Source organism: Hippocampus bargibanti, linkage group LG05, assembly GCF_051943395.1.
Source record: "Hippocampus bargibanti isolate YZ-2025 linkage group LG05, ASM5194339v1, whole genome shotgun sequence".
In the NCBI taxonomy this organism is placed as follows: Eukaryota; Metazoa; Chordata; class Actinopteri; order Syngnathiformes; family Syngnathidae; genus Hippocampus; species Hippocampus bargibanti.
The window spans coordinates 7,086,199-7,111,674 of NC_142738.1; the positions used below are offsets into that span (position 1 = coordinate 7,086,199).

A 25,476-nucleotide genomic window follows, 5' to 3' on the forward strand; every position below is an offset into this window, starting at 1 on the left:
CGATATAACCGGACTATCGATATATCCGATCCTGCGGCATGTAAATTTTCTCCTTGCGTTCATAGAAATAGTATCGTAATAAGCAGTACTATCGATATAACGAGACTTTACTGTAGTTCATTTTAAAGGACAACCGACATCTCCGGACAAGTTGTGTCCATAATTTGTAAAATGGCTTCAAATGACTTCGACTGTGCGTATTTTAATAAGATTCCACCGCATATAGCTATATATTACATTTTAAGACGCGCTCTGAGTATTCAGGAAGTCTTGTTTTTGAGTTGGTGACGAGTCCGTACGTGATGTCACTAAAGGAACGCCCCTGACCGAAAAAAAGACACATTGTAGCAGTCCTTCCATCACGTCAATGTATTTTGCTGTACATGTTTGGTCTGAGAACTGTGTTGCACCCAAAAGCCGCCAGAAGAGGGCATCCAAGCTCCATATAAGGAATTTATCAGCCTTTGGAGGTGGCCACAAGAGGTCGCCATTTTGTGCCTTTTTTTGGGTGAGAGATTTTCCACCAATGTTGCCTCAAAATGGCGTGGAATAAATTATTTAATCGATTGCAAACATGTATGCTTTCCTCTTCAGAACTATTTGAATCATATTCATAACTGGATGTGTAACAAGAAAGCATATTCTCCAAATCTGAAGCCATTGTTTAGATTCTCCAGCAATGCAAGATGCCTTGGCGTGACGTCACGAACTGGGGGCGGGACTTTCTGAAAATACCCAATTCGCAGCGCATTTTTTTGCTGATTTTGGACACTAAGTCATTTTTATTGGTGTTTTGCATTTGAATAAAAATATACTGTGTGTTTTGGGTATTTTAGATGCTATAAAACGTGCCATTTTGAGGCAACATTGGGGGGAAATGTATCATCAAAAAAAGAGGCAGAAAATGTGACCTCCTGTGAGGAATTAATCAGCCCGTTACCACAGGCTGATAAATTCCTTCCCTGGAGCTTGGACGCCCTCTTCTGGTGGGTTTTTGGTGCAACACGAGGTTTTCAGACCAAACAAGTACAGCAAAATACATTGACGTGATGGAAGGACTGCTACAATGTGTCCTTTTTCGGTCACAGGCGTTCTTTCAATGACGTCACGTACGGACTCGTCACCAACTCAAAAACAAGACTTCCGGAATATTCAGCGCCAGTCTTAAAATGTAAAATATAGCTATATGCGGTGGAATCTTTGTAAAATACGTTCAGTAGAAGTCATTTGAAGCCATTTTACAAATTATGGACACAACTTGTGTGGAAACCAGTGACGTGCAGTCAGTGGAGGCAGGTGAGGCAGTGCCTCACCTGTCATCATGGAAAGCTGTCATGGAAATATCAAATGAAAAAATAAATTAAACCGTTAGATGTACAGTAAAGTCTCGTTATATCGATATCGGATATATCGATAGTCCCGGTTATATCGATACTATTTCTATGCACGCACGGAGAAAATTACATGCAAACAGGGTCGGATATATCGATAGTCCCGGTTATATCAATATTTTTTGGACTCCCTTGAATGTCTATATAACGAGACTTTACTGTATTTAGTGATTTGTACTTTAAAGTTCTTGTCCATTTAACTTCACCGTGTTAGGATTTTTTTCAAAATCGCTGAATTTTCACATTTACCGTTCAAATACTAAGTAGAGACGAGCGGTGACGTTATCGATGACGTCAGTGCCTCACCAGCTATGAACCTCACCGCACGTCACTGGTGGAGACGTCGGTTGTCCTTTAAGGTTAGGAAACAAAAAATGATGTCGGTTGTCCTTTAAGAGATCTGGCTCTTTCGTCTCCCAAATGGCTCCTCAGTTTGTCCTTTTTTGTTCTTGCTTAAATTAATTTACTACCAAAAATATATAACACAGGATATCATTTTGAAAATGCATGTCACTATTTATATTCCTGCAGGTGTGTGTGCGTGTGTTTGTGTGCATTCGCGTGTGTGCGTGCGTGTGCGCGTGTCTTCTACCACGAATTTTGACAAATCACGTGGGACTTTAACTGAAGGAGTTGCGGAATCGGCTCCTGAAGAGATTTAACCAACAGCTGATGAAGAACCCCGTTTGGGGTTTCGGTGAAGTGCCAAGATGATCAACTTTTTCCCTACGACCAAACTGCGGCAGCATCGCAAACGTGTGCTGTTCGGGGGCATTCTGGTGATCGCGGCGGGACTTCTGATGAATGCCATGTGGGCACAAGACACCTGTAAGTCTCGGGACTTCGGAAAACGTTTTCACAAAATTGTTGACTTTCACTTTTACTTCTCATGAAATTAATGACCGAAACACGCATATTTACGACTGTGTACTTACCTTGATCTTTTTTTTCATATCTTTGACTTTGAAGTTTGGCGACTTCGGAGAACGTTTTTAACAAACTTTGTACTTACTTACTTCGATCTTTTTGTTTCTTTGACTTTGTTTTATCGCCTGATGAATATAAAATATGACGAAAACGTGTAATGTTCGTTCGTCCCTTCAGTTCATTAAAAGTCACAATTTCTCAAGTGTAGTTTAGTGATTTATAGTTCTTTGAAATATCCCCAAATTACTTTAAAAATATTCTATATTTAAAATTCCATCAAAAGTATATAAGACCACTCGGTCAATTCCCTTTTTTCAGAGAAATATGGGCCAGCAATTCACAAGTTTTCCTTCATATAATATGGACAGATGTGGAAAACAACTCACAGTGGACAGCAAAATCACAATTTGCACCTGTTGAAACTGTTGAAACGTCAGTAAAGCATGTCATCCTGGGATTTATATCAGGGATTATCTCATTAAATGGTCATATTTTGCGGTGCGGTCAGATGTACTAAGAGACAAGAGTGTAAAGCAAACTCTGCTTTTTTATCACATACTCGCTCTTGAAGATATGAGAGAGATGGCTAGCAGCAACCAATTAAAAGGTCTGGCAGCCCTTAATGTATTTGAAGATTTGCAATGATGCTTTTTAATAATAATAATAATAATAATAATAATAATAATAATAATAATAATAATAATAATACATTTTCTTTCAAGCGCCTTTCAAAGCTTTCAATGACACTTTAAAGTCACAGACAAGCATAGATACAATAATAAATAATATACAATTATAAATACAATACAATAAATAAAATACAATTATAAATAGGTGGGTTTTAAAATGGGATTTGAAGGTGGGAAGAGAATCTAGTTTACGAATGTTGGGAGGAAGTGAGTTCCATTTTTTCACAGTGTTATATCATAGTTCCTACATTGTACTCATAATCATTACATTACTGCATCATGCTGAGCTCAAACATGGGATGGAATGTGTAAAAATGCTAAAATAAAATACAATATGGCATTTAGCATCCTAAGCAAATTCTCATGAACTTTGTCATAAATCTGACTGTTATGCATAATCCAATAAAATGCATTTTAAGAGTAACTGATCATGACGATCATTTAGGTCATAAAGAGCATAAGAAATCATTAAGGTATCGAATGTCCTAAAAGTCAATATTCTGTGGGTCCTGGAATTTGAGTGAAAATGACAAAAACCCTGGCACTGGAGTGGACAAATTATTTCACGTCTGGCAGTGAATGAGTTCATATCCATGATTGGAAACAAAAATTAGCATTTTTTTAGTCGAGATATGAGTCATGCTCAGACATTTTGAGCTATAGTTTGACATTCTAAAAAAAAAACATGGAAATGTAAGAGCTAGCTCTTAGGATGGTGACGTTTTAAAATTCTTCAGATTAAAAGTAGAGCACGTATAATGGCAGTGAATGAGTTAATCACACAAAAACCATGTCATGTATTTTTTCAAACTTGTGCATTCTCGAAATATTTTGAAAGCTTATATTTCACGCAGAATTCTCAAAGTCAGCTTTATTGTCAAATGTGCACGTTCCACCATGATGTCCCTGATCCACTGGTGGAAAGACGCTTTGAACATCTCCTCTTTCATCTAGAACTGCATCATGTCATCACAAAGCGGGTACAGCAAGTCCTGAAGAATGAATGACACTCTGTGTCTTTGTTTTGTCATATTGTCTCTACGCTGTCATATTATTTGTTATTTAGTTTTTTTTTTTTTTGTTCTTTTGACTTCAAGACGGCGCCGCGAGAGTGGCTGCCTTTCCAGCAGCTCATGTATTTCTTTTTTCTACTTTCAGTCCTTTCATCACTTTGCTGCTGTGAAATGTACATTTCTCCACTGTGAGACTAATAAAGCCAAATCCAAATATGCTAATATGCGTGACATACAGCACAGATGAAATTACTGTCCTGTCGGACCCAGCGTGCAATGCACTTATAATGACTTTAACTAACATAATAAACACGAAAATGCCAATTTGCCGTGAGGGAGAGGGGAGCCGCTGCGTGTAAATAATATGACAACACAGACACAGAGAGTCATTCATTCTTCAGGACTTGCTGTAACCTCTTTGTGATATGAAGCAGTTCTAGATGAAAAAGGAGAGGATCAAAGCATCCTTTTCAGCAGTGGATCAGGGACGTCATGGCGGAATGTTCAAGTCTACGTCAAGCTAGTAAATGTTGAAAGCAAACACGAAGCTGTAGCATCCATTGACGAAAAGAGATCTTCTCACATCTCCTGTCCCATATAAATCCGCTTCAATTCCAAGCCGCAACAGTTCCACATACGCATTGGCGCTCTGCGCTGACGCTCCTTTCTTCTTATCGCGGGTTCCGTTCAACAAAGCGGAGCTGTGAAGATCCCCCATTACAGGTGCAAAAAAACACATTGGCCCCAGAGCTGTCCAGCGATGACAGTAATATTTCATCGACATTCCTCCCAATCAAAAACAGTGCTGGCATATTCATGCTGCTTAAAAGGCGCAAGCGCTCTGCACAGCCTCCTCCTTGAGAATTGATCAGGGTATTGTCATCAAATGGCTGGCAACCAGTTCAGGGTGTCCCCCACCTACGGCCCAAAGATATCTGGGATAGGCTGTAGCACCCCAAATGTCCCTAGTGAGGATAAAGCGGTCCGGAAAAAATAAATAAATGAATGAATCTTTCAATGAATGAATGAATGAATGAATAAAATCAAAATTACATGCAACAAAACCTACTTTCATTTGGGGGGGGGACCACCTATTTAAAATCGCATTTTCCGTGTAGCTTTATCTCTTGTATCTATTTATAATTGTATTTTATTTATTATTGTATCTGTTTTTTTTCTATGCTTGTCTGTGACTGTTAAGTGTCCTTGAGAGCTTTGAAAGACGCTTGAAAATAAAGTGTATTATTATTATTATTATTATGATGATGATTTTTATTTTTATTTTTATTTTTATTTTTATTTTTATTTTTTATTTTTTTAGTAACATTCAATAAACTCACAGAGCCTTTGAATTTTTTTTCCACACGAAATTTGTTTTAATGAGTGCAACATAACACAGAGAGAGAAATAAAAAAACCCGTTCCTTTGAAAAGAGTCATGGCACAAGTGAGAGACGAGGGGAAGGTCAGTAGTTCACGTCGCAGTTTTACTCTTCACATCGGAGGGAAATGCCGTCTCATGTCAGCTAACCGCACTTCCTGTCGTTGTCTTCACCTTGATTTGCAATGTTTGAGTCTGAACAGAAGGGTGACAGGGATGCAGCTGTGTCACATTGTGGAATTCATTGGACTTGAATGCTTAATTGGATTGGATTGGAAAACACGTAGCTGTTGTCCAACTGTGTTTTTTTTTAAATGCCCGCACTCCATCTGGAGATTCTCTGTGATTTTTTGTTTTTGTCGTGTTAATATAATTTACATCAACCTTGAAAGTCCCTTTCTGAGAATAGTCAGAGTTTTGTGATGGAGGTGTAAATCTTGCCAACATTTTTTATTCATTTGTCTTATTATGTACAAGATAAACAGAGGAACCTCCGGGTTGAGTGAGCGCTGGCGCGTGTGGCTGCCGCTGCTCACCCACAGAAAAAATATCCTGTGACTGCACAGTGTCCTTGAGAACTTTGAAAGGCGCTTATAAATGAAATATATTATTATTATTATTATTATTATTATTACAGTAAAGTATCGTTATATCGATATCGGTTATATCGATAGTACCGCTTATTACGATATTATTTTCATTTCCCTTGCACATTTCTAGTCTTTTTATGTATAATTAGTACCGTTTAGTACGATACCCGGTTGTTACGATAATCCGGTTATTACGGTGCTCCTTTTCATCCCCCGCCGGCGTTTTTTGTTGTTTACATCGATATATCCGTCGCGCCATTGGTCAACTTGGTCACGTGTCTTGTTACGTGAGCTGCCATCGGTCGCGCCATTGGTCGACTTGGTCACATGAGCCACCATCGGTCGCGCTATTGGTCGACTTGGCCGTGTGACTTTGTCACGTGACACGCCATCGGTCGCGCCATTGGTCAACTTGGTCACGTGTCTTGGTTACGTGTCACGCCATCAGTCGCGCCATTGGTCGACTTGGTCAGGTGACTTGGTTACGTGCCCAGCACCCGTGTAACAGAGCCATTTTCATTTTCAGACGCTAGCTCGTGTGTAGCAGACGAGATTGAAGTGTTTGTGTTAAAAGGTAAAAATGGGAAGCAGAAGAAGATTGATGACTTTTTTAAATTGTATACATAATACAGTAAGATGTAAGCGTTGCAGTTTCCTTGTTGTGTTATGTACATGCCCACTGTACTGTATATGAATGCAATCGTTTTTTGCAACAATGTTTCTTGTTTTGTCTGCTGAAGCGCGATGATTTTGAAAATTATTAACATTCCATACTGTGCCGATGTCACTTTTTATTCAAATGCAAATAAAAATGACTTCACGCCAAGACGTCTTGCATTGCTTGTGAATCCAAACAATGGCTTCAGATTCGGATAATATGCTTTCTTGTTACACATCCAGTTATAAATATGTTTCAAATACACTGTAGTTCTGAAGATTAAAGCATACATGTTTACAATCATTAAAGAATTATATGTGCCATTTTGAGGCAACATTGGGGGAACAAAAAAGGGAGCTAATGGCCAGCTCCGTTTCTTATATGGCGCTTGGCTGCCCTCTTTTGGCGGCTTTTGTTTAATGCAGTTCGGCGCAGGATCGGATATATCGATAGTCCCGGTTATATCGATATTTTTTCGGACTCCCTTGAATATCGATATAACGAGACTTTACTGTATTATTCGTCCATCCTTCCATCTATCCATCCATCCAATCTATCTACCTACCTACCTATCTATCTGCCAACCTGCGTACCTACCTACCCATCCATCCATCCATCCATCCATCCATCCATCCATCCATCCATCCATCCATCCATCCATCCATCTCGGACTGAGCAATCTTATGTCAAGCGATTAATTGAAAGCAAAGTGCAGTCTATTTTTGACAGTCTTTTTGAACTTCCTACTTGTTCCATTGCAGATTACGACAGGGGCGGCTCACTGGAAAATACGGTAAGCCTGGAAAATGTGGCGGTCATCAAAAGTGTATATGCCTGCGTACACGAGTATCAAGCCAGTGACATGAGTCAAGTGTGTGTTTTAGGTCGGAGTGGGCCATCCACTGATGCTGGAGGATGCTGGATTTGTGCCGCAGTCCTGGAATCCAAAGGTGTTCATGTGTCTTTCGGTGACATTTGTGTGTGTGGGGGTTTATGGATTTCCTCTTTAACACTGTCTGTTGTTCTCATGACAATTTCTCTTTAACATTTATTTTTTTTCCCTTTAACTCATTCACTGCGAGACATGTGCTAAAATGTGTCCACTCCAGTGCCAGGGTTTTTATCATTGTCACTCAAATTCCAGGAGCCACAGAATATTGAGGTTTAGGACTACATAAACATTCAATGCAGCGTCAGAAACCTCAGACTCTTTTCTTTCATCAGGAAAAAAAAAAGTTAATTGCTAAATAATATGGGTATGGAGTTATATGTGCTTGAAATGAGGGTGGCTGTCCAAAATACAATGCAATACATACACATTGGTTTATATAGCGACTTAACAACAGCTGAAGCTAGCACAGTGCTAATATGGGGGAAAAAAAGAAATGGTGCACCCTTGTGGAAGAAAAAAACATTGCCAGAGAACTGGCCAGCGCTTTATTGGCACCCCAGCAAGAAAAAGCAAAACACAAATTTGGGAATGGCGCTCTACGTCATATTTTCAATTCCTGAATGAATTTGCGAATGGCAGTGAATGAGTTAAGATGCCAAGTTAGCGTCATTGTTCTCATACAGACCCTCCCCCTACTTACGAACATTCGAGTTACGAACATTCGAGTTACGAACAACGGTACATACGAACATATGTTGTATTCTCTCCAGTTGTACATGTACATATCTTTATATAGCATATATTTTATTAAATGGTTTTCTTTCTTTTTTCTTTGTTCTCTTCTTTCCTTTTACTTTGTTCTTTTTTATTTTATGCATCTTATGACGTTGGCCAACATTGTTGAAATTACCTTCACCTGCAGATCATCAAATATTGTACAATTATTGCTATTAATATATATTTATTGTTTGGATATGAAAAAAAAAACAATTCTGACAAAATGACTCTGGCCTTTATTTATAAGGTGAGTGATATTATCTACAATATCTATTTTTTTCCAGGTGAAATTTAGATGACTATAATTAAAATCACCCTCCGGTTCAAACCACAATAAAGCTTCACAATGGTTCTGCAGTGTGCCACAGATCGTGAAGATCGTCTAACATAGAGGGCGTGTGGGTCCTTGAGAGCACAGAGGTTGCACAAAAAAAAGTGCGGCACTGTTAACCTGTGGGCGCAAGTTTCCCTTTGCGCTTCTGTTTTGCCAAAGTAGGTCAGACTTGTGCTTCAGCAGTGACTGACACTCTCTCTTGTCTCAGTTCAAAGGCCAGGCCAATTTGCATGTGTTTGAGGACTGGTGCGGCAGCTCCATAGACAGGCTACGACACAACCAGCACTACCCACTGTACCCTCACGTGAGTGCGAGCCTGCAACTCCTCCACGCTTACTCGTTCACCACCTAACTTACGCAAACACGCACGCAAACACGCACGCAAACACGCACGCACGCGCGGCCACTTTTCAACAAAATGTATTATTTAAAATTACTTTGTGATAGTACGTCTGTGTAAGCTCTCAGTCGTACAGGAGTGGTCCATCGATGAGAAGGTTTGTGATAGTACTCACCATTAACATGAATGGTTTTCCGTTGCTCGTGATTGGTAAAAATGCAGCCAAACGATCGGAATTAAAGTCAACTTGCCGGGTCCATGCGCAAAGTTCCTGCTAGCTAGCCTGCACACGGCCCATTAGCTTCCACGCTTGCTTTCTGCTGTCTCTCGCAGGAGTATATTAATGCTAACGTTAGCATGGGGCTTGTCAACGTGCCACTGACATTTGACTGTTTCATCGATGGTATTGTTTCATTGCAAATTACAATCAGAACCTTTTCTCTCCACAAAGGTGATTTTTTTTGTCCATTTCAACCTGAAGTAGTGTACGATACTAGTCATTTTTTTACTCGCCGGGTTTATTTAAAACGTGCGTTTACCCGTTTCAAATGAACGGCTAGTATTATCCAATCAAAATTACGCTTTCTGCCAACTGGGTCAGTATCATCCAATCAAAATTGCACTTTCCACCAACCGCTGCCCAAACAGGAAGTGAATCGCAAAAAAAGCGAGAATATGCACACTATTTTTATTCTATCGACGAGCCAGATGCGATCATCAAAAGAGCCATAGATGGCTTGCGAGCCATAGGTTCCCGCCCCCTGTGCTAGAACCTAATTTCCCATGACAAGAGATCATCCTTTGCGCCTTTCCTCTGCTACCTCCTACTTCCAGACAAGGACCACGGTGCGCAAGCTAACCGTCTCTCCGCAGTGGACCAACTACGGGCTCCGGATCTTCGGTTATTTACATCCTTACACCAACGGTACAACAACATTGATTTTTTTTGCCGTCGTCAAGCGTACTTCATGGCAGCGTCTTGATGTGTTGGCGTTCCTCAGGAGAGTTTGTGTTCGCCCTGAGCTCTGACGATAACTCGGAATTCTGGCTCAGCACGGATGAGTCTCCCTCCAATCTGAGATTACTGGCATGGGTTGGAAAGGTACAAACGTTGGATGATGTCATGAGGGCTTCTGAGCATGTGTCGTGATTATATCCTGTCTTTTCAGAGTGGGTCTGAGTGGACCGCCCCGGGTGAGTTTGACAAGTATGCCAGTCAGATCTCCACGGCAACTCAGTGAGTTCTTTTTTGTGAGCTACCCGTTTACCAAAATATTTCTGAGGCCCTGAACATTCAACTTGTATTATCCCTGCGATGTTGATAAAGTTTATCAACATCGCAGGGATAATACAAGTGGGCCTCAATCGGCAGTACATTTGCACCTAAAAGCTACTAACCACTCATTTGACGACAATGAGGTTAAAATCTTATCGAAAGAACATAGATGGTTTGAAAGGGGGGTAAAAGAGGCGATTCTTATAAAACAACAAAATCCTTCATTAAACCGGTCTGGTGGGGTGAGGTTCAATTTGGATCGTTCATACAATAGCCTGCTTAGGCAAAACACAATCAGTGGGGCCACAGGGAGGGGTCCTCTGCTCCCCCCAACCTGAGAGTAGGGACCTTTCATAGCTGTGTCCGGCGCCGCCAGGTCTGGACATTAGGGATATATAAATAGGGCCGATACGACCAGTCAGACTTTAGTTCGCTGACGAAGCCTCTTGGATAGGAGGCGAAACGTCCGAAACCTTCAAATTTGTACAGATGACGGCTGAAGAAACCTTCTCATCGATGGACCACTCCTGTACGACTGAGAGTTTACACAGACGTATCATCTGGCAGTGAAAGAATTAATATGTATATACATCTACAAACAAACAAAAAAATCAATCAAAATGGAGTTTGAAACCTCTCATTTCTTTCAGCAAACCTAAAAAATCAGCAGGAAAGAAAATGATGACTTCCTCTCTACTTTCTGTGTAAACCTTCAGAGCAATTGAAACACAGTATCATATCGTGAAGTTCAAGGATTCACAATCACGTGTTCCCGCTGAAATGAGCTCCCAGTACTTCTGCTTTACAGGCTTCGTGCTCACCAAAGGTACTTTTTTGAAGTGATCCACAAGCAGAATGACATCGGCAATGACCATGTGGAAGTGGCTGTACGTACCTCCAATGATACATAGTGCCCAACTTGTTTTAATGTGACCATTCAAGTGTAGACGATAACCAAACTTTGTGTTTATTTTGCTACAGTGGAAGCTGTTGGATGAGGATTTCAGTTTCAAGGTCATTGAATCCAAGCATATCTCTCTTTTTGCCGGTAAGTATCGTGCGCATTGAGGTCATAATACACGGTGACGTGCAAGAGCCCACCATCACGTTCCTTTGAGCAAGTCGATTCCATTTTCAAGAGAGCTTGTCTTCATGAGGGTCACAGATGAGCCAAAGTCTGTCCCAGCTGACTTTGTGGTTGTCATTGTGAGGCTCGCCAGCTTCCCACAATCCTGAACAATTCTTAAAAAAAAGGACATTTCCATGTCCTCCCTTCACAGGCATTGCCTTACCTTCGAGAATTTTAGAAAACAACCAGACCAAAATATTCCACAGCAAACTCTCCTCTACTTTTCCTTCTGTCTCATTGTCACCAATCATCCACTGCTCAACGTATTATTCCCGTCCTTCCATCCTATTCTTCTCGGTGTGCCACTTTCTTGCTTTCCTTCACATTCTCAGGGATGCATCTGGGCTGCGCCTTTGCGCCATTTATGCATTTTGACAGCCATTGGCGCAACTTTGTAACTCCGCCGCGCCAGCACCAGCGTACATCTAGCGATTAGCGCATATTGCTACATGATCACACACATATGACATACTTCTGTTAAAACAGCTAATGAAACAAACAGTTCAATAGCAGTTGAAAACTTCGTTTTAACCTTCGTCGTGATCCGCCGGAAACTGCCGAAAGAGATAATCGAATATTCATTTACCCATGGTGCATTGCAGCATTCGACATAGATGGTTGTAATTCAAAGCGAGAAAACAGGAGTAAAACTCTAAAAGACTTCAAAAACAAGCAGCAAACGAACACATTTTGGTTTTTTTAAGAAACAATGGCGGGTAGTGACAATTTGTTTCAGCAAATTGCTGTTAATGATTCGAATTTAGTCACTAATGGGAATGATTTCAGAGCTGTTGCAGTACGTTGGAAATCTTAAAACCAAAGAAATTTGTGGAAGTAGACACTAGTAAGAAATAGCATGCAACGTCTGTTCTCTGTCTTTTCTGCAATACCGTAGAGCACAGGTGTCAAAGTCAAGGCCCGCGGGCCAAATCCGGCCCACATCATTTTTTTCAGCCCGCGAAAGCAAATCAAACTTGTTAAATTCCATGATGATTGCTAAAATCTGAGCCAAAATTTCATATTTTTGGATGTCAACCACAATAAAAGTCATTATTCTTGACTTCAGATTTGAAAACGAGTTATTCATTAATCTGTTGTGCTCTATATGTAATATTTGAAGGGATTTAAACATTCTAATGGCTTCCCCAAATTCATAACGGCCCTCGAGAGGAAACCATAACGACAATGTGGCCCGCGGCAAAAAATGACTTTGACACCCTTGCCGTAGAGTATCAAAATAGCACGCTATGGTGTAGTAAAATAAAGAAAATGGAAAAAGTTTGTTTATTTTATGTACGAATACATTCTTTGACTTGAATTGAAATTATTTACATACGAGAAAAATAGATTTTAATCAAATAATGTTTTTTTTTTTGCAATTTAGAAATATCATGCTCCAACGAATGTATTTTGGTTTATTGCAATCAGTTTTGTATACTTTGCCAATGTAGTTAAATTGGGCCCATCAATTTTAGAAATTGGACCGCTTTTCAGACCTAAAAACCTTTTTTAATGTCCCAGATGCATCTCTGCATTCTGCTGTCACCGCCAAATCCGCGTTTGCCCTTTTCCCACCAGAAAAAATCCCAAGTAGTCTCCTGCCTGTCTCTCGGATCATCTTGGCTGCCAAGGTCCAGTCTACTGGAAGCTCCCTCTGCCTGCTGACAATCTTGTCTCACCTCTTCTTGAAAACACGACACCTTTCCTTTCTCAGCTGTCCAAAAACAGATTTACACTCCCCTGCTACCACCTTGCAGTAAGAAGCTTCCTTTAAGTGATGTTTCTGTCTTCTGTAAGTCACCAATGTTTGAGGATTCACTGTCACACACTAGCTCAGGGTTGCTGTCAAAGTCATTTTGTACCGCGTGCGACATAGAAGTTCCGGTTTCCTCTCGGGGGCCTTTATGCACTTGGAGAGGACATTAGAATGTTTCATCTTGTTTCCACATATTACAGACAGAACACACAACAAATTAATAACTAATTTTCAAATCTGAGGTCAAGAATAATGACTCATATTGTGGTTTACATATGACAATTTGAAATTTTGGCTTGGGCTTTAGCTAGCATCATGGAATTCCACAAGTTTTATTTGCCTTCGCGGGCCGAATAAAATGATGTGGCAGGCCAGATTTGGCCCCTGGGCCTTGACTTGGACACCTGTGATGTCAGGGATTAGCCAGCTTTCCGAATAGAAGGAGAACTAGCTAGCTCGATTGTTAGCTAGCGATAGATGAGCATGGAATTTCCCAATTTTGATTTGCGGGCCGAATAAATTAATGTGGCGGGCCAGATTTGCCCCCCACGCCATGACTTTGACACCGGTGCACTCGCTCATGATCCACCCAAAAAATGTCTCGAAGCTTCTGCTTATTTTTGACCACCACTGCGCCTTCTTCCCGCAGATGAATCAGCCCTGCTGATGAACGACGTTGCACACATACCACAGACGGCCGCGAGCCACCGACGTCACGCTTTACGGAAGCATGACGGCGCCCCAATAGACCTGCTGCGGGAAGACCCCCGAGACGCTCCCCGCCAAGGTACGGGACTAGTTCGCAGACTGGAAAGTTTGTTCCGTGACATTTGTGCGGCATCTTTGTCGCCAGTGCCTTTGATCAAGGACAGTTTCCTGCGAGGGATTCTGCCCAATTGCCCATACAAGCCCAGCTATACGAACAAAGGCGTCCGCATCGCTCGATATCAAGGAGTGAAGTTTGTATGTATCCTTCCCGTATCACACCCAGACTCCATTGTTGTCAAGATAAAGTTTTCCATTTGGCTCTAATATTTTCCATTTGGCTCTTCACTCATTCACTTCTTGCATCCGTACCCAATGTTGTGGCCACTTCTCAGGTCCGCGTGTCCTACGTCTATCCCAACGACTACACTCGACTGACACACATGGAGGGACAGGACAGCTGCTTCTACCCCAAGAACCGTGACCACAAAAAGATGTGAGTAAATGTCTCCCGGTACTTTTCTTTGGAGATTGAAATGATTTTGCTTTGATTTTTTAGCTTTCATTGTCTGAGCAAAAGTATCGGAACAGATAAGCATGGCTCCTGATTTTGCGTGAGACTCAGATTGAGTCTGTTGCAATACCTGCATCAAGGCTGCGACCCGTTGCTACAAGTTAACTTTTTTTCCAACACGTTGCAATTGTTTTACTCTTGAAAAACTGCCACGTTACAAAATTGAGCATCTGATCTCAATACTTGGAATTGAAAGCAAAAAAAAAAAAACACAGACACCATTGTTTTTGTTTCCTAACTGACATCAGAAAAACGTTTTATAGCATCTAAAATACCCAAAACACGCAGGCTGATATTTTTTGTCAAATGCAAAATACCAATAAAAATGAGTTAAAGTGTCGATTCACCATCGTGTTATTTATGTGTTTTCCTTCTAATTTTGCCATCAACACGGATCAACACAAAGTTTTCAGACCAAACAAAGTGCCCAAAATGCATTGTGTGTCGTTTTCTCGGTCAGGGGCGTTCCATACGTGACGTCATGTCAGGCATCGTCATCAACTCGAAAACAAGACTTCCTGAGTATTCAGCGCGAGTCTTAAAACGTAAAATATAGCTATATGCCGTGGCATCTTTGTAAAATACGCTCAGTAGAAATCATTTGAAGTGATTTTACAAATTATGGACACAACTTGTCAGGAGGTGTTGGTTGTCCTTCAAATGTGCAATTTCTTCTAGGTCTGGCTTTTCTCAATTTATGAGACTAGATCCACTTGAAGAGCTGGCAAAGAAAACCACAAACAATGGTATTTGTTTTTCTTTACAAAGTTCTATATCGTAACCTTGTTTCCCTTTTTCTCCTATTACTGACTGTCCATTTTGTTTTGTAATGATTTTCTCTACAATAATGGTTTTAACCAAGTTTCTTTTTCACATCTGTTTAAATTACGTTACAATACAATTGATGCAAAGGTTTCTTCTTTATGGGGGTCAGAAGGAAACAAGGACCTCCACCTAACATCCGTGGTACACTGGAATCAGACTTTTGAGGTCCTTCCCGTGAACCTGCATGCAAAGCGCTCCGACTTGGTTGACTTCAGCTGCAAACTTTCCGGAAACCTGCTGGTGAACTCCAGTGACGCGCTGCATGTTGTCGCAGCTTTTATGGCTCAACTCAACAAGAACGGCCGAGAGTGAGTGTCTCCTTGTCAAATCTATACAGACGCTCCCCACCTTACAAACGAGATACGTCCCGAGTGGTCATTCGTAAGGTGAATTTATTCGTAAATTGCTTCAGTGCTATACAATGATACCTCAGCTTACGAACTTAATTGGTTCCCACAAAGTGTGTGTAAGGCGAAAAGTCCAAACATTAATTTCCCATAGGATGAGAGAATGAGAATAATCCGTTCCCAGGTCCCCATAAAACATAATTTTCTACTTTCTAATTTTCTAAGCCTTAAAACTACACAAAATATACCTTATTTTATGTATAATAAATGTGCTATTGTATAATCATTAAAGAAACAAACTGTACTGTATCGTGTAGTCGTTTTATTTATCTTGGTGATGGTTCTTGATGTAGTTGCCTCTCGATGATATCCGAGTGAAGTTGCTGTGCTTCCTCAGTGTTAATACCCTCACACACTGTCCCCTGCTAGCTGCTTTTCGTTAATCCAAATCAACAGCAGTTTTTCAACTGTTGACTATTGACTGAGACCGTTGCTTAGACAACACAGAAACACCCTTAGCCACACGTAGCAATGGTCGACTTAGCATATTGGTACTGGGACGCTTAGTCACACAAACGCACACCTCGTTTGTGTTTCTCAGCCATTGTGGCGCTCCGCATGTTTCCCAAAAACTAGTTCGTATGCCAAGATTATTTTCTCGCGAATTTCATGTTCGTAGGGCGAAAAGTTCATTAGCTAAAGCGTTCGTAAGCCGAGGTATCATTGGATTTTGTAAGGAATGTATGTTTAAGTTAAACAAAGTATAAAGAAGGACGCTTTTAACAGTTGTCAAATAAATTCACACCTACTAGTATATGATGACATATAATGACGTGCCAGCGGACATTACTTTTTGTGATGCATCGCGACCTCCTGGAGCGTCAATTGGGAAAAGGGATTTCCTCCCCGCCCACATACTCTACGCAGCCAATCAATCAATCGTAAGCGAGCGCGGCGAATCGGGGCCTGAACTTGTTGGCAACACTTCAGCATCGAACATTTTTCGACATCGCCGCAAAAATATTTGTATGTAACACGAATGTTGGTAAATTGGGGAGCGTCTGGAATGTCGTCATTTTCTGTCTAATTTTTGTTTGTTTGCGTGTGAGTGCAGCCTCTTCGAATTGGTGCGTGTGGTTAACGTGGAGAAGCATTTAGATGGCGCCCAGGGCAGCCGCTACCTCCTGGAACTGGAGCTGAAGGACACTCAGGGTCAAACGCTGCGCCTGTCGCACTACATCTACAGCCGCCGCCCGCCCAGCCAAAACCTGGACTCTCAGCCGCCCAAACCTCAGCTGGTGCTGTGCGACCCAATCGGCTTCCGCTGGAACCCAGTGGCCATGATCCATTTCATCGTGCCGGGTATGGTGCGCTTAGTTTGAGGTGGCCTCAAATTCGGGTGGTTGCGTGAATGCAAATCGGTGGGAGTGCTGCGCAAAACTGCAGCTTTGTCGATTAGAAGGAAATTGTATTTCTTCCTGCTCTGAATAACATGGCCCATCGAGTTCCTTGAATCGTCCCTTGTCAAAATAAGGTATACGAATGTGATTGAGAATAGACAGAATAGAAGTTATCAGATTTAAGTTTCAAGGTTAGTTAGCAGCCGAACACAAGGCCCATCATGGAAGCACAGAAAATCTGGGGTCAATCTGAGCTGAACAGTCACAGCCTGTGAAACTGTCATCTTTATGTCTTCATGATCTGGCTTTGGACTAATTTACGACTTGTTAAACTCCTTTACAGGAAGAGCTCGTTAGCCAGGTTACACAACTATCAGTTCATGGAAAGGACAACCAATTAAAATGTCTATGTTCTGTTGTTTTATAGTTGTTGGTGCTTGGGATGTTCAGGGGTGTGATATTCAAATCAAGAAGACTGTGTTTTATGAATGTATCACTTAAATTTGCATATACATTGATACCTCGATTTAAGAACCCCTTGGCTTACGAACTTTCCGGTTTACGAACATTACATTTATGAAAATTTTACCTTGGCATACAAACTTTGCCCTTGGCATCCGAACTTTTTGTGTGTCGCTCGCAAACGATTATTATTATTCTAACAACAAAATGGCAGCCGACTGTTTTTTGTCCTCTATTCCCCGCCCCCAGTCTTCGGTTAAAGCCACGTGATTGGTCAAGAACGCAGCAGTGAGGGGGGCGGGGTGGTTTAAACATTAAAGAGACAGGCAGATGATAGTGAGTTTCAACTTTTTGATAGTTCAAAGGCAGAGTGTAGACTGCAATGTTAAAATATCCCATCAAACAGGCGCCACAAACAACCCGCACAAGCCATCTGTACACTTGATGCAAAAAGCTATCAACCCAGCAATAAACAGAACACAATTGATGAGGAACCAGATACAATTATCGCAGAGAAAGCACCTAAAGTGTTCAATTCTGAAGAAACCGGCCACTCCATTCCATCAAGCCATCAACGACCATCACAAAGGGAAATAAAATGACTTTATTATACAGTGCACTTTATTTCTTTAATATTAATACCATCACTTTTAAAATAAGGTATGTTTTGTGTAGCTTTAAGGCTTAGAAAATTAGAAAGTAGAAAATTATGTTTGATGGGGACCTGGGAACGGATTATTCTCATTTTAATGGTTTCCTATGGGAAATTAATTTTTGGGATACACACTCTGGGAACCAATTAAGTTCGTAAGCCAAGGTATCACTGTACTCTCAATAAATATCTTGTCACAGGGCTGCAGAAGTTGGGCGTCGGTCATGAATGACTGCGTCCCCTGTCGGCAATAAAAGACAATCTTCGTGTGTTCGAGACTTTGTTCGCAGTGTCCGGACAAACATCTCTGACAGAATGTCTATGTACGCCTTCCTCAGTGAAAAACCAGGCTCGCTGGGTACAGAAGCTCATCGACGACATTGCGGCCTTGTTCAAGGCGACGGGTGACACCAACTTCAACCTCATCATCATCGACTATGACAGCGCCGATATGGATGTGAGAGCAGCCCTCAAGAAGTCTTCCCTGCCCAGGCAAAGTGATCTCATTTCATTCAAAGTTCTGCCCGAGTGTTCAGGGTTCATGCTTTGCAGCTCGATATCACTGCAAACTATGACTGCATCGCCATATTTACAATTTAAAAGCACTCTTGATATTGCTTGTATTTTAATTGTTGTTATATCAGGTATTTTTCGAGGGAGTACTTCATACCTGTCAATCGGCTGTATTTTTCCGTATTTTAAAGATGTGTACAGCATACAAGAAAGTTTGGACGGGAAATGCAAAAATTGTTAAATAAGGAAATCCAAAAGTAATGTTTCACCATTTGAGTGGTCAAAAAAAAAAGTTAAATATCATTTTGAGATATTTTCAATTCCGTTTTCATCATGAATTATGAGCAGTAATGTTAATTATAACAAATATCGCTACTTGTAAAAAGTGAACTCAACCACCGAGAAAACAATCCGTGCGAAAAGTCTCGAGAAGAAATAAAAGTTCCGAGCAGACAAGCTCCGTGGAAGTGGAATTTTATTTTGAAATCGTGTTTTTTTCCCTCCCTAATATTATTCATATTTTACATTGTAAGAAATACATACATCCCCGTTAGAAACCCGCTCATCAAAAGTGTTGCAATTGACCAATGTTAAAAAAAGTATAAACATTAAAAAATATATTTTTTTACCACATCCTCATCAGTCCTGTTTAAACATTATGAATAATTATGACTCACAGTCTACAGTATAGTCTAAACACTGAGTACAGAAAAAGTATGACAGACGACACTAATTTCTTATTTGCAGGTGAAAACGAATTATAATGGGGAATGCTATCAACTGAACCCATCGAATGAATTGTTGTCCGCAGCAAAAAAAAGCCACAATGCTCTACAGCAGTGGTGTCAAACCTACGACCAGCGGGCCGGAACCTGCCTCCAAGGAGGTTTAATCAGGCTCGCAGGATTTTAAAAGTGGAAATAAATGCACAAACGACATGGAATTCATATTTTTAATTAGGTGCAATTCAAGGATTGTCCACTAAGGAGCAGAGTAGTGCTGTTTTGATTAACGTCGTAGAGGAAAACGGCAGTGTGTTTTTTTTTCAAGGCAGTCATTTTTTTTTTTAAATCGCGGTTTCTACACGCAACTGGCAAGTGGCAACTCTGCTCATTTCCCCTGTCTGAGAGATATGTGTGTGACCAAACCTGACGCTTACGTGAGGCGATACAACGACAAGATTCCAGGATTACTTTGGGAGTTTGAGAAACATTTTCAGGTATTTGGTGAACTTGAGACATCATTTTCAGTTGTTCGCTCACATTTCACAGTTAAAGCTTCTTTCTGATCTACCGGTCGAAATTCAGCTAGAAATAGTTGATTTACAATGTGATGCAGATTTGAAGGGCAAATTTGCCTCCGTAGGTCTGGACAAATTTTAGCAGTATCTACTACCAAATTAACAGCCCTGGCTGCTAAAGTTTTGTGCGTGATTGGAACAACCTACCCTTGTGAACAAATCTTCTCAGGAATGAATATCAATGAAACAAAACTGCGTTCAAAGCTCACGAACAAGCACTTAAATGACATTCTGAAAGTGTCAGCTAGTCAGGATATGGCTAGTAAGAAAAAATAAGGAAGAAAAAAGTAAGAGAAAGTAAGAAAAAAATGGAGCTGATTAAGGTCACAGTGTCTCGCAGGTTGACAGGTATGGTACTTTGTCTGGAAATCCCTGAGTACTACTGCTTGAAATCATACGAACAAACTGTACGGTGAGCGTATCCTTACACGATAACAGTCTCTGGGTTTTTGTTTTTCAGGTACCAGTACGTGAAGCGTCGTGGCAATTTTGAGCGCGCTGCTGGTCTCCAAACAGGCGTCGACCTGATCGATGTGAGTGTCCATGCCCGAGCTCTTAAAGCAGTGTTTGAAATAACGTCAGACCGGAGGCCGGGGCGTACAACTTTTACGTCGGACGTACAACTTTTAAAACATCTCGGCCCGGGTGGCTGACAACTTGTTCAAGAAAAAAAAATTTTTTTTTTTCAAATCAAACATTTGTTTGAATTCAATAAAGCAAAAGCTACAAGCAAACCGCGACAAGCCACGTGGACTCCTCTTTCTAAGCGCCTGTCAAAACTCTCAAGTACACTTTACAGTCACGGTATAGTCCGAAGCACGAAACAGGCTTCTGATTGGCTGCCGTGCCGAGTATGCAAATTGCCAATCAGAAGCCTGTTTAGTGCTTCGGACTATACCGTGACTGTAAAGTGTAATTGTAAGTTTTGAAAGGCGCTTAGAAAGAGGAGTCCATGTGGCTTTGAGCAGACAACGCAACCCAAACATTGCATTGTGCACCATGACGACAAACGACAACTGCAGCAAAATCTTCAGCAAGGGATATTTACCATAAATTAAGCAAGGGGGCATTTGTGGTAGGTACTTCTTTAATAAAAAAAAAAATCCTTTATACTTCACAACAATGTTTTTTTTTCTTCGATTACTCGTCTTATTGTGTTTCAAGTTGTGGAAAAATGGGGCAGGCAACTATATGGCCGGACGGGCACCTTTTCAGAGTTGTCTGCCCTGGTGTCCGCTAACTTTTTGTCATGAGTTTCAGACACTGCTTACACCAATGAATATTCTCGATTTGAACAATTTTTGCTTGCCTTTTCCTCTTCCTCCAGGACGACCACAGCATCGTGTTTCTTTGCGACCTCCACATCGATTTCCCTCTCACCATCATGGAGAGCATTCGGAAACACTGCGTAGAGGGATTCATGGCTTTTGCGCCCGTGCTTATGAGGCTGGACTGTGGGGCAACGCCATTGGAAGGCAGAGGTATGTAAGGAGCAAGGCAAAAAAAAAAAAAAAAAAAGCCAGAGATGTTCTGTGAGTGCAGTACGACATTGTGCTTTATTTGACAGGTTTTTGGGCGGTTAGCGGCTTTGGCTTGCTGGGCATCTACAAGTCTGATCTGGATACGGTGGGAGGAATGAACACCAAAGATTTCAAAGACAAATGGGGAGGGGAAGACTGGGAGCTCATCGACCGGTTTGTTCAAGTTGACTGAAATATATATTTACGCTAGTTTGGCCGTGATACAAACATTTTAACTTTGATATCATACTGTTCTCTGCAAAGAGTGCCTCAACACCGATACTGAAACGATACCGTGGCCAAATACTAAAGGACAACCGACGTCTCCGGACAAGTTGTGTCCATAATTTGTCCAATCGCTTCAAATGACTTCTACTGAGCGTATGTTACAAAGATTCCACCGCATATAGCTATATTTGACGGCTTAAGACTTGCTCTGAATATTCAGGAAGTCTTGTTTTTGAGTTGGTGACGAGTCCGTACGTGATGTCACATAAGGACCGCCCCCTGACCCAAAAAAGACACATTGTAGCAGTCCTTCCATCACATCAATGTATTTTGCTGAATATTCAGGAAGTCTTGTTTTCGAGTTGTTGACGATGCCTGACGTGAGGTCACGTCTGCAACGCCCTTGACCGAGAAAGTGACACACAATGCATTTTGGGTACTTTGTTTGGTCTGAAAACTTCGCGTTGATGGCGAAATTAGAAGGAAAACACACAAATAACGCTATGGTGAATCGTTGTGTGTTGCACCAAGACTACTAGTTGACACAAATTCCCAGCAGACAAATCAGACCATTTCCAACTGAGTTTGGGCGCCATCTTGTGCATTTTCTGGGACGCTACATTGGATTCCTGACGGCACGAATTGATACGGAAGAACTTCTTTAATCGATTGCAAACATTGATGCTTTCCTCTTCAGAACTATTTGCATCATATTCATAACTGGATGAGTAACAAGAAAGCATCTTCTCCGAATCTGAAGCCATTGTTTTGATTCTAGAGCAAGGCAAGACGTCCTGGCGTGACGTCACGAACAAGGGGGCGGGACCTTCTGAAACTCGCAATTTCCGGGGTCATTTTGAAGTAGTTATATCAGCCTGCGTGTTTTGGGTATTTTAGATGCTATAAAACGTTTTTCTGATGTCATTTAGGAAACAAAAAAAATGGTGTCGGTTGTCCTTGAAAGCACCAGTATAAAGCAGCGAAATACAGTAATAGTCAACAGTTCAATAATTAAAATTATTTCTTTCTGCAAATGACGAAGGATGCAAATGAAATAGATGTGGTACATTTGAAAACACTCCCCCTCCTCCCTTTTTGGTCTCATTGCCACAGGATTCTCAAGGCCGGACTCGAGGTGGAGCGCATCCACCTGCGCAACTACTTCCACCACTACCACTCCAAGCGCGGCATGTGGAACCATGGCTTGTCATCCAAGCGTACCTGATCAAAACCTCTACGAAAACCACCCGACGCACTTTAACAGCCACAGCCTGATGCTTTACGAATTTTTGTGACTACTGATCAGAATCAGAGTCATCTTTATTGCCAAGTATGTAGAACACACAAGGAATTTGTTTCCGGTAGAACACGCTGCACTAGTATCGTCGTCAAAAAAACTGCTAAGTGGCACTATACAGTTCAATTTTGGCTTCTGTTGAAAGAGTTAATGGCTTGGGGGAAGAAGCTGTTTAAATGTCATCATGACAGCGCGACCAGATAAGTCTGTCACCACGGCGATGGTATTGATAACATCAGAGTTTTTTTCCCCTGGATGTACAACAGAGGAAGGTACGAGCCAACATAGCTTCGATTCAGAATGCAAGCTTGTAAATGGCGGTGTAATGTATGTCGCCATCAGCAATATACTGGACGCAACATTCCATGGAAAAACACACAATCTTAAATCGTTCCCGTTGGTCTTAACTGGACAAGTCAGCTTTTTTCTTTCTATATCGGCTCATCGGTCTTAACATTTGCTTTATTCCTAAAATAAAATAGCACAACCACAACAGTATGATGTCCCATTAGCCAGGTCTTTCTGTTTTAAAAACGGCAAAGCCCTCAGCACTTGACTTTTATTTCTGTTAGGAAAAGTAGCCAGCATAAATCACACTTAATACAATTTTGATTTCCAACGGAGGAAAAAGTCGTAATTGCTCCTTACCCATATAAGCCGAGCCATGTGTTTTCACATGTCTGCATTTCTGATCGTACAGATTTGTTTTTTCTAAATACATTTGCTTGTGGTACTGTTGAATTATTTGAACTCAGTGTAGCACAGTCACGTTCCATGGTGGAATTGACACGGTACTGCATTCATTTTAAAAAATCCACGACTTGATTCATTGCAGAATTTCATTTTCTTTTAATTGACTTTATTGTTATTGTGATTTCCAAAGGATGTATGTTATTTGCAATGTTCCTCTTGACTTTTATACAATGTGAGTCTTCTCTCAGAGTTTCATTCACACTGTTTTGACACATTTCACAATTAAAGTTATCAAAAAGAATATCCCGGTTCTGTTCGTTTGGTTTCATTTACAATGATTTGCCGGATTTTTGTCGTCGCGAGTGCTTTTGGTCCGCATAAACCGCGCTAAGCAAGGGATCACTGTCCATGTCCACCGGGCCATATACTTCAATCAATGTCAATATGATGTATCAACCGCACAACTTTAAAGGACAACCGACGCCTCCGTACAAGTTGTGTCCATAATTTGTAAAATGGCTTCAAATGACTTCTACTGAGCGTATTTTAAAAAGATTCCACCGCATATAGCTATATTTTACGTTTTAAGACTCACGCTAAATATTCAGGAAGTCTTGTTTTTGAGTTGGTGACGAGTCCATACGTGACGTCACTAAAGGAACGCCCTGCTCGGTTCTAATTCTTGTTTCTCATCTGGTTCGGTGTTCAACGACGTTCTGTGATGAAATATCAGCGAGGACGATAGATGGTGAACAAAAAGCTACTTTATTCTAGTGAAACAAAAGGAGCACATCTCTTGTCGGAGCGGGGAGCCAAGAGCACACGAACACAACAAGAACAAAAAGCAAAAGCACAAAGCCCGCCGCTCAGACTAGTTTTGAAAGTACACAGCAGCGATCTGTTGTCCAATCAGCTACGGACAAGTATTGGAAGTCACACAGCAGCGATCTGTTGTCCAATCAGCTACGGACAAGTATTTTGGGAGAACATTTAGACTGAAAGTTGATACTTGTTACATTCTCTATTCAACTAATAAGCTTCATAAATCCATGTAGACTAAAGTAAACATGCAATAACATAATATGTATCGATGAGAAGGTTTCTTCAGCCGTCATCTGTACAAAAGTGACTTTTGCACGTGACCTCAGCACTTGACTTTTATTTCTGTTAGGAAAAGTAGCCAGCATAAATCACACTTAATACAATTTTGATTTCCAACGGAGGAAAAAGTCGTAATTGCTCCTTACCCATATAAGCCGAGCCATGTGTTTTCACATGTCTGCATTTCTGATCGTACAGATTTGTTTTTTCTAAATACATTTGTTTGTGGTACTGTTGAATTATTTGAACTCAGTGTAGCACAGTCACGTTCCATGGTGGAATTGACACGGTACTGCATTCATTTTAAAAAATCCACGACTTGATTCAAGTGCTTTTGGTCCGCATAAACCGCGCTAAGCAAGGGATCACTGTCCATGTCCACCGGGCCATATACTTCAATCAATGTCAAAAGTGACTTTTGTACAGATGACGGCTGAAGAAACCTTCTCATCGATGGACCACTCCTGTACGACTGAGAGCTTACACAAACATAATATGTACTAAGCTAAACATGGAATAACAATATGTTTACTAATCTAAGCATGAAATAACATGTTTACTCATGTGCATAAGCAGTCTATCACGCCCCACACCGAAAAAAAAGACACATTGTAGCAGTCCTTCATCACGTTAATGTATTTTGCTGTATTGTTTGGTCTGAAAACCTTGTGTTGCACCCAAAAGCCGCCAGAAGTGGGTGTCCAAGC

The 25,476-nt window shown here is 41.1% G+C and overlaps 1 protein-coding gene across 1 annotated transcript; it reads left to right on the forward strand.

The window, feature by feature from the left end:
* Positions 1-1,845: 1,845 nt before the first annotated feature.
* Positions 1,846-23,969, forward strand: b4galnt3b (beta-1,4-N-acetyl-galactosaminyltransferase 3b). Its single transcript, XM_088995935.1, has 20 exons — positions 1,846-2,219; positions 7,410-7,441; positions 7,533-7,598; positions 8,860-8,955; positions 9,826-9,916; positions 9,993-10,093; positions 10,161-10,228; positions 11,076-11,154; positions 11,249-11,315; positions 13,802-13,939; positions 14,006-14,115; positions 14,253-14,353; positions 15,110-15,177; positions 15,366-15,564; positions 16,718-16,965; positions 18,456-18,609; positions 20,391-20,463; positions 21,258-21,411; positions 21,498-21,624; positions 22,792-23,969. Exons 1-20 carry the CDS (start codon positions 2,102-2,104, stop codon positions 22,901-22,903), a joined length of 2,202 nt encoding a protein of 733 aa, XP_088852061.1. The 5' UTR covers positions 1,846-2,101; the 3' UTR covers positions 22,904-23,969.
* Positions 23,970-25,476: the final 1,507 nt, after the last annotated feature.